This window comes from Myiozetetes cayanensis, unplaced genomic scaffold (genome assembly GCF_022539395.1).
Source record: "Myiozetetes cayanensis isolate MyiCay16 unplaced genomic scaffold, myiCay2020 scf17, whole genome shotgun sequence".
Taxonomy (NCBI): domain Eukaryota; kingdom Metazoa; phylum Chordata; class Aves; order Passeriformes; family Tyrannidae; genus Myiozetetes; species Myiozetetes cayanensis.
In genome coordinates, this window is record NW_026087378.1 from 10,522,895 (window position 1) to 10,533,699 (window position 10,805).

At 53.9% G+C, this 10,805-nt stretch overlaps 1 protein-coding gene across 1 annotated transcript; it reads left to right on the forward strand.

The window, feature by feature from the left end:
* The first annotated feature begins 697 nt into the window (after positions 1-697).
* SPARC (secreted protein acidic and cysteine rich) lies at positions 698-10,484 on the forward strand. Its single transcript, XM_050312305.1, has 10 exons — positions 698-857; positions 6,694-6,763; positions 6,945-6,995; positions 7,154-7,238; positions 7,664-7,785; positions 8,022-8,142; positions 8,327-8,460; positions 8,631-8,779; positions 9,354-9,502; positions 9,704-10,484. The coding sequence occupies exons 2-10, from the start codon at positions 6,707-6,709 to the stop codon at positions 9,730-9,732; spliced, it is 897 nt and encodes a 298-aa protein (XP_050168262.1). The 5' UTR covers positions 698-857; positions 6,694-6,706; the 3' UTR covers positions 9,733-10,484.
* Positions 10,485-10,805: the final 321 nt, after the last annotated feature.

Consider the following 10,805-nt stretch of genomic DNA (forward strand, 5'->3'; position numbering starts at 1 on the left):
GGCAGCTGCTCCAGCTGAGTTAGGATCTGTAAGGTCAAAATACTTAGTGATGTCTGAAGAGACCAACAGATTCAGCTGACCAGCAATTCTGACAGTGGGTTTTGTTCAATCAGTCCAGATCTGCTGGATGATAACCACAGCAGAGAGATCAGCTTGCTGAGTGTCACATCTACCAGCGCAGCATTTCTCTGCCCACTTAGAGCATATTTCAGACATGCCATAATTCCCCACATTCTCTGGATCATTCGTTCCTCTCCCTCTCCACAAGGCAGTCCCAGATGGCAGTAGTGTTAAGAGATAGGACGGAGAAGCAAGAACTCTCCTGCCTTCCTATTCATCCCCCTGAAGATGGGAAACACCAGCTCAGGGACTGAACTACTCTGTTGAGAAATGACAGCACTTCACTTTTTAATTGCAGCAGGTCCAGGGGTTAGGAGGTGCACAAACCAAGCAGAGAGATGGCATTCCCCTCATCCCCCTGTGCTGTCAGTCCCAGAGAGACAGAGAACTGACAAACTCGTCGCAGCAGTGCAGGCAGCTGTGACAGTGACTCTGCTGGGAAGGCTGCGCTGGGGGCTGACCTGTCCCTGCGAGAGACCCCCTTGATCTCCAGCCCCTGCTTGATTTCTCTGGTCTATCCTTTGGACCCAGGCTGTGCCTCAGCCGGGTGGGACTGCCCACTGGGGCGAGGGGGGGAGGAAGAGACCGATTTGGAAAGATAGCAAGGAGGAGGAGGAGAGGCAGCGGGAAACCCAGCCCACCCTTTGGCTTCCTCCTGCCTCCTTCTAAAACCTGCAGATTTCTCCAGCCTGTCCAAGCGCCTGAAGTTTCCTCAGCCGTGCTGCCCGGACTGCGAGGTATGGCCCGAGCTTCGCGTTTGCCTTTGCTGTGCCTCTTTCTCCTGATATGGGGGTCCCCATAGCCCCACTCGTGGCGGTCCCTGGCCCTGGACCCACTCTCCCAGCCCGCGGAGTGTGTCCAGGGCTCGGCAATGTGTCACTCGGGATGGGGAGGTGGATGCTCCCCACCCCAAGTGGTGCATTTAGAGACCCCTTCTGACTTCTTCTCTTTCTCCTCTTTCTCCTCTTTGCAGCATCTCCGCTCCTAAACTGTCTCTTGCTCTATTTCACTGCCAGATGACGAGCTTAACACTTTGGTGGTATCTGACTCTAAAGGTTTAACCTGCCCTCATTTTTCTCTATCCTCCCTTTTTCCCCTCTGGGTTTTCAGCTGGGGGTTAGTTCCTTAGCGAGATGTGTGACCAAGGTCTGAGCACATCAAACCAACCTGCAGAGAAAATCAGAACTAGTTACAAACCAGTCCCCACTACTCCCAGCCTGAGGTGTGTTGGCAGGTGATGTTTTACTCACCAGAGTATCTAGAGGAAGAACAAAAGAGCTGTCGACTTCATCTCACCGTTTTTTATTTTTTCAGTACAGCCGCTCTTATTTCTCCTAAGAAAAAAAAAAACAAACACTCGGCTTTTTGTTCCCAGCAAACTTTGAAACTCTTTCAAGTCCTGCTGCCCTGGCTGAACTCCGGCTGATCGACTGTTAGAGAGGCAGAGGTTGCAGGAGAGGAGGAACAAAGCTCTTTTGGAGTGTTTTTTTAAAGTTTTAAGAACTTGGGCTCAGTCAGGCACAATTTTAAGTCCACGCAGAAGAGCCAAGGCTTGTTTCCTTTAAAGGCAGATGCTGTCCTTCCCATCCCTGACGTGACCTGTGTGGCAGTCTAACTCTGCTCTTTGTGTCCCTTCTCTAAGAAAGCTCCATTCTGTTGCATCCAGCCAAAAAAAAAAAAGAAAACAGGATAGTGGTTGAACTCCCACCCAAACCGAAAGGCAGGAGTTTCAAGTCGGAGTGAAATTGGGGACACCGGGAAAGTTGCCAGTACTCCAAGTCCTCAGAGACCACCAATTCGAAACAGCTCGAAAACTCAGCAACCCTCCAAAACGACAAAAGTTAACCGCAGCCCTTTGTTAGGGTGGATCAGGCGAGTTTTAAGTGGAAATGAAAGGCTGTTGCGTCCTGCGCAGTAACTAAAGCCAAGCCATTGTTTGCCACATAGGCAGGAGCAGGGATGCGGGCGGTGTTGGGAGGGGGAAGAGCAGAAATAAACTTTTCAAACTTTTTTTCAAGCCCCTCCTTCCACAACCCTCTGCTCTTCCATGACTCAGCCCCAGAGGAATGTCGGCTCCCATGGAAACCTTTTCTGGGTCCTCTGGTCGGAGGGATGTCGGGGCTGTTATCGCTGGAGCGGCTGCGGCAGGGCGAGTCCAGGGAATGCTTTGGAGATGGTTTGCATTTTTGAGAGTATTTATCGGACAGTTTATTCTCGTCCTCCTTTGTGGAGCCGTGCGGGATCAGTTGGCTGCATCCCCCGGGAGCCGGAGGGACCGCCTGCCCCTGGCACAGCAACATCGGGGCTGCTTTTGGCCCTGCCATGTCCACACAATAGAAAAAGCTCAGGCAGGACAGCAAAATTCCATCTCCCGTGTCTGCACAGAGCTCATCAGTGAGCTGCTACCTGCAGCCCAGGGCTCATCCATGCACTGGTCTTGTTATGTTTTCCATTATGGATGCGGTCTGTAACCTGGACAAACGATGACAGCTTCAGCACAGCTCTAAAGGGACCGGGCTCTTGCCTTTGCATCAATGAGCCCTGTAAGATCTGGGGCATTTCTCAGTGCAATCAGAGCTGCTCAGGTCCCTGTACAGGAACTGGGTTCATGCTGCATTGTGTAGAAATATCTTTAGTGACTCTGCATAGGCAGACAGGGCAGACAGATCCCCCTTCCCCCCCGTGTTTTGCTTGTAGTATATGTGTGTGCATGAGCTAAATGGAATTTCACTTCCATCTGAACCTTGCTTGGCTTTCTGAGCCTGCACAACTGTGTGCCAGGGGTCTGGGCAGGTGGCAGGAGCCAGAGTGGCTTCTGCCCAGTCCTCTGCCCTGCTCCCCAGGGCAGCTGCAGCACATCTGGGTGAGCTGGCACGGACATGCAGGGACCTGTTCAGCTGGGAGCTGTATGGGGACTTGAGCAAACAACTCTGACTTCAAATGGAATTTTAGCCTGGGAGTGGCTGCTGGGTGAAGCTCAGAGGGTCTTGCTTCCACAGGGAGGTCAGGGCCAGTCCTTGCGTTGTGTCTCTGTGAGGGTCACACTTGGTCACCCATCAGCACCTTGAAAACTGTGGCTCAGTAGGGTTTAGCAAAACCCTTTTCTGGGCCAGTTTTGCCTTTACACTCAGTGTGAGGTAGGGGCATATCAGACCTGCAGAGCCTTGAAAAGCAATGAGCAAAGGGAGGGTGCAGGAGGTGCCGGTGCTCGGGTGGTGCCTCCTATGTGGCCGGGCTGGGGTGCCAGTGGGGAGGGGGGGCACAGGAGGGTTTTGCCCACTCCTGCTCTCCATGGCTGCAATGGGAGGTGTCAGCAGAGCCCCTCGACAGGGTTAGCAGGGGTGGCAGCTGGGGTTAGCCCAGTGGCCTCGGGGAGGAGCTGTCAAAGTGGCCAGGCAGAGACTCCTCCCCACGCTAACGTGGCATCCCAAAGGGCTTATGCAACCCTGGACAGGGCCAGCGCCACATGGACCACGCTCCACCATCCATGGAGCCTCTTCCAGAGGCTGCACCCGCCTGGTCCGTGTCCTCCCCCAACCCACAGACGTCCCTGGGTGGGGGGAGTCATGAGAGACCTGCAGACCCCAGTGGCACAGACTCTCCTCTGTGTATCACTGTGGGGTTTTCTCCCCATCAAGGGAAACTTGTGATGGGACAGGCTTGGGGAGAGGATGGTAAAGAGTTTCCTAGAGCAGCTTTGAGTTTATGGAGGTGCTGAGGGTCAGCATCAGACCTCTCTACACCCCGTGGCTCCCTTGTTATTGACGTGGCTGCAAAATGGAAGGGGCAGCTGGCACTGAGGAATAGCCTGGGCCATGCTGGAACCACTGAGAGGGGTTCGTGGGAGCCCCCAGGCTCTGTTTATAGAGCAACTGGGAGTCCCTGTGTAGGATGTCAAGCCTTAGAAATGCAGTGCCATCCATGGGTCCTGCAGCCCATGGGTGCTTTGTTGTCTTCTCCATCCTCAGCAGTCAGGAGGTGAGGCCTGAGGAGGGACTGGTGACCATGGAGCTTCTTTTATTTTATATTCAGCAGCCTTGTCTGTGGCCATGATGTGCTGCTTCCCAGCACCTTGCATAGTGCTGGCATCTATTGATTCTTTTAGGATCTCTTTCCCAGTCCTGTTTTCCTCTGTCCAAAATGACCCCCTGGACGCACCTCCCCCTGCTGCCCCCTGCCCCCTGGCAAAGCAGTTCCAGGCATTCCCAGTGCAGGGCCCCTCACAGGGATCCTCCCAAAGTTCCTCCAGCTGTGGGATGGATGCTGAGCTCATGGTATGGCCCAGCTGCCAGCTCCAAAGATCATCCTCTTGGACAGCAGGACCATGGTTGCTCCACAAGGAGGGACACTTGCACCACAGATCATGCTGTTCTGATGGAGCAGCTCTGTGTGCAGGGCTCCAGAGCTGTTATTTCAGGACTTTTGACCACCAGGCATTCAGGAATAACCATGCCTTTGCAACCCAGCCAGAGGCTCACAGGCACTGCAATGTCCTCCCTGCTCTGCCTCTAGAAGGATGTTGTTTTTCAAATAAACTTGCTTTCCCAGCTATGACACAAGACAGCTCTGCAGAGCTTGTTTGCTCAGACTTTTTCATGCTCCTTCTTCCTCCAAGCACAACACTGGCAGCTCTGACTGTCTGCTGGCTTCTAGCAAGCATGTAATTCCCTGACCCCAGCTTACTTGCATGCCCAGACTTTGAAACTCAAGGCTTTTTTGAGGCTTGGGGAAATGATCTAAGATGGCCTTGGTCTGGGGTTGGGTTCTTCTTAATGCCATCTTCCACATGCACATGCACTGCCCTCTCCTCCAGGCTGGGCACTGCCAAGTTACTGCCCAGTGAGCACCACTGAACCTCAGAGCACCTTCCAAAGCAAACAAGCCCCTTGGGAGAAGCCCAGGGGGAGCCTTTACAAGCCAGGGAATGGCAGCAAGGGAGGAGATGGCCAGAATCACCAGTACTTTTCCACCTCCCCTCCCCACGCAACCCTTCCAGGAGTGAAGATCAGAACCACTGATCTCTCCTGGCAGATGCTGGCAGAACTCTCAGTAGCATCCAGAGCAAATAAAGGCAAGGGGAAGGGACAGATTGTACCAAGCAGGAGAGGAGGGATCTTTTCAGCTGCAGCCTTGACAGTGCAAACAGGCTCAGCAGCCCCTACCCACAACTCCTCTGCCACAGACCCTTTATCCCACCACAGCAGCCATCCCCACCACTCTGTGCTCCCAGCCCTCTGGCATCCCAGGGAAGCTGCCCTCTGTGCCATGACCTCTATTTTGCATGAACACCCAGCTGGAGGCTGGGTGAGGTACCGAGATTTGGAAAGAGGATTTTCCCTGCATGGCCAAACCTTTGCTAAGTTAGGAAGCAGAGCCCAGCCTGGCAGCACAGCCTTGGTGTGGTTTTATACCCAGAGGGCTGCTGTGCATGGGGAGGAAGGGAAAGGATGCGCTGGCAAATCAGATATCCCGGGAGATATGAAGGAACCTCGTCCAACGCTTTCTGTCCCAGCAAATCCATCCCTTTGCCTGGCCCCAGGGAGCTGGTGGGCTGTGATTGCCCAGACACACAGGTGGAGTGGACGGGGGCAAGCGGAAGGGAGGCAGTGGAAGACTTGGCAGGTGGACAAGTCCCCTCACTGGCAGGAGACAAACCGGGGGTGTTTCGCTCTCCCAGCGGGCGGAAGGGAGAGGGCAGCCCTCGCTGTCAGGAGTGGGATGCCACCGGCATACTAAGCGGCCAGCTGAGCTCCTCTCTGCCCTCACACAGAGGGGCTCATCCCTGCCAAACAGGAACCGGGGAGGGGGACAAGGACAGGGTGATTTCACCAGCTGCGCTCTCCTCCTGGCTCACATCGCAGCCAGTGTTAGCTGGGCTGCCCGGCTCCCTCGTCCTACAGAATCCCTGCCACAGCCCAGACTGGGAGGGTGCAAAAGGCTGATCCTTCTGGAGCTCATCTCCTGGCAGGGCACAACCCCAAAGTGTCTGGGATCCCTTAAACCCGGTCTGGGGACCCTCAAGTCTGAGCAGGAAAGGGAAAAACTATAGTAGAGATCCCAACATTTGGGGATGCCAAGGATGGAGGACTGGCCCCTCATACCCCTGGGGATGACTGTGTCCATGTGGGAAGGGGCTTTCTAAGGGATTCGATTCTCAAGTACCCCATCTCACTGTCTCTCCTTCATCCTCCACTTTCATTTTTCCTTGCATGTACCCGGGACTCAAATCAGGAGATTTTTAACATGAAAAATGTAGGGTTTGGTAAAAAAAACCTCCTGAAAAGGAAAGAGGAACTGCCATTTTGACTGTGATTTTTCTAAAGGCATCCAGGAGAGTAACAGACATCTAAACCCCACTGTCTCACGTTGCAAAATCAAAAGAATTTATCTTGGAAACATGATTTGGCTTAAGGTTTTGGCTAGAAAAGACAGCATGTGGGTCTATAATATTGAACTGACGAGGCAGGAAATGAAGAGAACGCCCTTCTCTAAGTGTCTGACTGCTCAGCCTGGAGCTGAGTGGCACACAGTGGCCTCTTTCCTCATCCCTCCTTTTCCTCTTCTTTTTTTCAGGGTCTGCTGAAAAATGAGGGCCTGGATTTTTTTCCTTATCTGCCTGGCAGGCAAAGCCCTGTCAGCTCCGGTAAGTGTGTGAGACAGCAGAGCCTCTGCTCTTGGGGTTGTCCATCTGAAGTAGCTGATGGGGATTTTCTTTTATAACAAATACAGTGCTGAGGGATGGGGGGCAACCTGAGGATGGCCTTATTCCCCCTTGGGACCATCCTCCCCACGGTCCCCCAATGATGGTCCTTTTTCCCCTGCAGCAGGAGGCTCTGCCTGATGAGACAGAGGTCATTGAAGATCCCACCACAGAGGTAGGTGACTCTGCCCCTCCTCCTCCTCCCCTGCAGCACTCACTGCTCTGGGAAGAGCATCTCCAAAGCACTGGGGAGCAAAGGGGAGGCTGCTCTCCCCCACCAGGAGCTGTGATCCATATACACCAACACCAGAAACACCAACCTTTTTTTTGCAGGAGCCCGTGGGGGCTAATCCTGTCCAAGTGGAGGTGGGAGAGTTCGAGGAACCCACAGAGGACGTAGAGGAGATTGTTGCAGAGAGTAAGTCACCCTTCCCCTGCCCTCTGGCTGGCAGACACATCATCCCCTCCCTGCACGGGGGAGCTTCAGCCATCCCAAACAGTGAGGGGTTCCTTTGGGAAGGGCTATAGCACAAGGATGATGCCAGACTAGATGCACACTTTAAAGCAAAAGAGAAAAATAGCCTTTTCTAGCCCTGGGCTCTCTGTAAGCCTGGTTGTGCAACAGAAAAGCCATTGTGTTGTGTGGCTACAGAAAGGAGTCCAGGATTAGCCTGAGGACTAACATAGATTTCTGGAAATGCTCACCTCTCCCCAGTGCAAGAATAGGTGCTTGGGGCTGTCCCTGCTGAAGTCTCTGTCTTCCCTCTGTGCTGAGATGCCCTGAGCAGCTCGTGGGAGTGGAGGATGGGGCTGGCTCTGACTTTGCTCCCCTCCCGCTCCCAGACCCCTGCCAGAACCACCACTGCAAGCACGGCAAGGTGTGCGAGGTGGATGACAACAACCAACCCATGTGTGTGTGCCAGGACCCCTCCAGCTGCCCAGCCGCCGCCGGTGTCTTCGAGAAGGTGAGGGCAGGAGCTGCTTGGTGGCCCAGAGTGGGCAGGGACCGACCCCACATGGGCATTGCCAGGGATGGTGGGGAGACAGAATCAGGGCAGCAGGTCTGACCTCGGCTGGTGGTGATCCAGCAGCTATTGCCCACCCCAGGGAACAAGTTAAACATCTTGTTTGGAGGCTCTCCCTGCAGACTCCCCAGCAAATCTGGGCTTGGCTGCCTCTCACATCTCCCCACCCTGTGCAGGTCTGCGGCACCGACAACAAGACCTACGACTCCTCCTGCCATTTCTTTGCCACCAAGTGCACCTTGGAGGGAACCAAGAAGGGACACAAGCTGCACCTGGACTACATTGGGCCTTGCAAATGTAAGTGGAGCCACTCCCTCAAACAAGGGGACCCCTGACCTGAGCACAGCCCCCATGCCCACAGTCTGAGGGAGAGCAAAGGTCCAGGCAGGCTCAGGGCTGTGGTCAGAGGGCACTGGGGCTGTGTCTGGGCTCTGGGGCTGCATCTCCGGACGCTGCACTGACCACTGTGCATGGTTTCCAGTCATCCCTGCCTGCCTGGACACAGAGCTGACTGAGTTCCCCCTGCGCATGCGGGACTGGCTCAAGAACGTGCTGATCACCCTGTATGAGCGTGATGAGGACAACAACCTGCTGACTGAGAAGCAGAAGCTCAAGGTGAGAGATTGGGGACAGAGCCTGGGAGCTCACCCCTCCAACAGAGCCCAGGACATGTGGGGAGCCCGTCCAGAATGACCTATGGGCACCCCATTTAAATCCCCGCTTGTGGTCTTCCCTCCCGCCCCATTCCCCTGCTGACAAGGCCTCCCTGGCCTCTCCTATGGCAGGTGAAGAAGATCCATGAGAACGAGAAGCGCCTGGAAGCTGGTGACCACACCGTGGAGCTGCTGGCCCGTGACTTTGAGAAGAACTACAACATGTACATCTTCCCCGTGCACTGGCAGTTTGGGCAGCTGGACCAGCACCCCATCGATGGGTGAGTGTCAGCAGGATGGAGATCCCACCAGGACCCTTTCCCACCCAAGGACCAGGATGATTTGGCAGCAGAAGGTGTCAAAGCAGGCTGGAGATGTGACACAAGTGGGTGGCTGGTGGCACAAGCACATCTGGTAGGGGTTGTGGCAAACCAGGCTGGGATAGAGGTTGGTTTGCCTCCTGCAGGAAGAGAGGCCTCCCCAGGCTCAGCTGCTCCCATCTCCCTTGGGTGTGGAGTTTCCATCTTCTCAGATTTACTGTTGTGTGATAGTTCCCTAAAATATCTTAGTCCAGTGGGCCCAGGATAACTTCAGCTGCTGAGATAGCAGCTGCTGGCTTAGCTGTGAGATGGAGAAGGGCACGAGAGTGCTCACAGACCCGTGGGGTGAGGGCAGCTGGCAAGAACTGCCAGCTACTATTTTGTGACCAGCACAGCCAGTTACAAAGGCAAACACCAGTCTTTGACCTTCATGACACTCAGTGGCTGATACTGGGAGGGCACTGGGACAGCAGTCAGACCACAGAGCTGGGTCCACAGCATCTCCCCTCCTGTGACCATGCGGCCACCTTGGCAGGTACCTGTCCCACACTGAGCTGGCCCCGCTCCGTGCCCCCCTCATCCCCATGGAGCACTGCACCACCCGCTTCTTCGAGGCCTGCGACCTGGACAACGACAAGTACATCGCCCTGGAGGAGTGGGCCAGCTGCTTCGGCATTAAGGAGCGTAAGTACTCGGAAGGGCAGGAATGGGGGTGCAGGGTACACTGAAAAGCACCCCCAGAGCCCCCACTCTGGATGGAGCAGTGCATTTCAGCTGGTGCTGGCTGAGGCAAAGCAGGGGAGAGTGGGGAGGGTGGATTGCAGGAGCAGAGGGACCCTGGCAGCATCCACCTCCTAACCTTGTCTCTCTCTTTTCCTTCCACAGAGGACATAGACAAGGATCTTGTGATCTAAACGCCCGGCTTCCTGCTCTGCTGCCAACTTTGTCTTGTTTTAACCTTCCCACTTCCTTTGGTTTTTAAACTGCTTTTGTTTTGTTTTGTTTTTTCCCTGGGAACAAGGTGCTAATATAGATCTAAACATATGTAGTAACGGTGCTAAGAGAAATAACAGTCCTCGTTCATAGCCTTATCTATTACCACTAGATTACTCACTCAGCTGTTTCCACGTGCTCTTACCAGCCTTTTCTCTCTCCTGTACCATTGACCGACTGTTCCTGTCCCAAATATCCGCTCTGTCTTGGTATCCTCTCTCGGATCGACTTCTCTTTAACTTCTCACTAACAGCACATTCCTGGACACATCAGCGCAGATGCAAAGCCCTCTCAGCTGATTCACCGCCCCAGTTACAGATGATGCCCGTGAGGGAAGGCAGAGCCAGAGGATGTAGGAGGATTGGGTTCTCAAGCAGAGCAGCTGCAGGTGACATTGTGGCCACCCAGCTCGTGCTAGGGAGGACGGAGAAGGTTGAGAAGGATAAAGAGTGGCAGGATTTTATTTTGGTTTTTGTTTTCCTTTTTTTTTTTTGACATTCCCAGGGCTTGAATTTAGTAATTATTGGGCACAAAAGAAAAAATAAAAAAAGGCTAATTGAATTAGCGGATAGGGAAACACATACAATTTAAAACAAGGAAGATGAAGTGCCTCCCATTTTGTAAAATCCCCTCGAAAAATAAAGGTTTGAAAGTGCTACATGCTTTACCATCACTCAATGACCACACTGCTGTCGTGTTTTCTGTGTGAGATGGGGTGTGACTGCCTGTTCCCCCAGGTTGCCCATGTCTGACCTTGATGTGATTCTGCTGTAGCTGAAATAAAGCTCTTGGCTCTCCCCACACCACAGTGCCCTCAAGCACTTCCCGCCTCTCTGCCTTGGTTGTGCTTAAATTCCAGCCCTGCTCTCCCAGGGAAGCTGTGCCAGTCTTGGAAGGGATGTTTCTGCCCAGAAAGAGGCGTGTTTGCCACATGTTCAAGGGAAAGGCTGTAATATTTTTTTCCTGTTGTGGATTTAAGGGATGAGTGAGATAG

Bases quoted from the DNA above. Each gene is read 5' to 3' on its own strand.
- SPARC (XM_050312305.1), top strand. From the start codon at position 6,707: ATGAGGGCCTGGATTTTTTTCCTTATCTGCCTGGCAGGCAAAGCCCTG. The intron at 8,143-8,326 runs GTAAGTGGAGCC...CATGGTTTCCAG, and splicing joins CTACATTGGGCCTTGCAAAT to TCATCCCTGCCTGCCTGGAC. The intron at 8,461-8,630 runs GTGAGAGATTGG...CTCCTATGGCAG, and splicing joins CTGAGAAGCAGAAGCTCAAG to GTGAAGAAGATCCATGAGAA.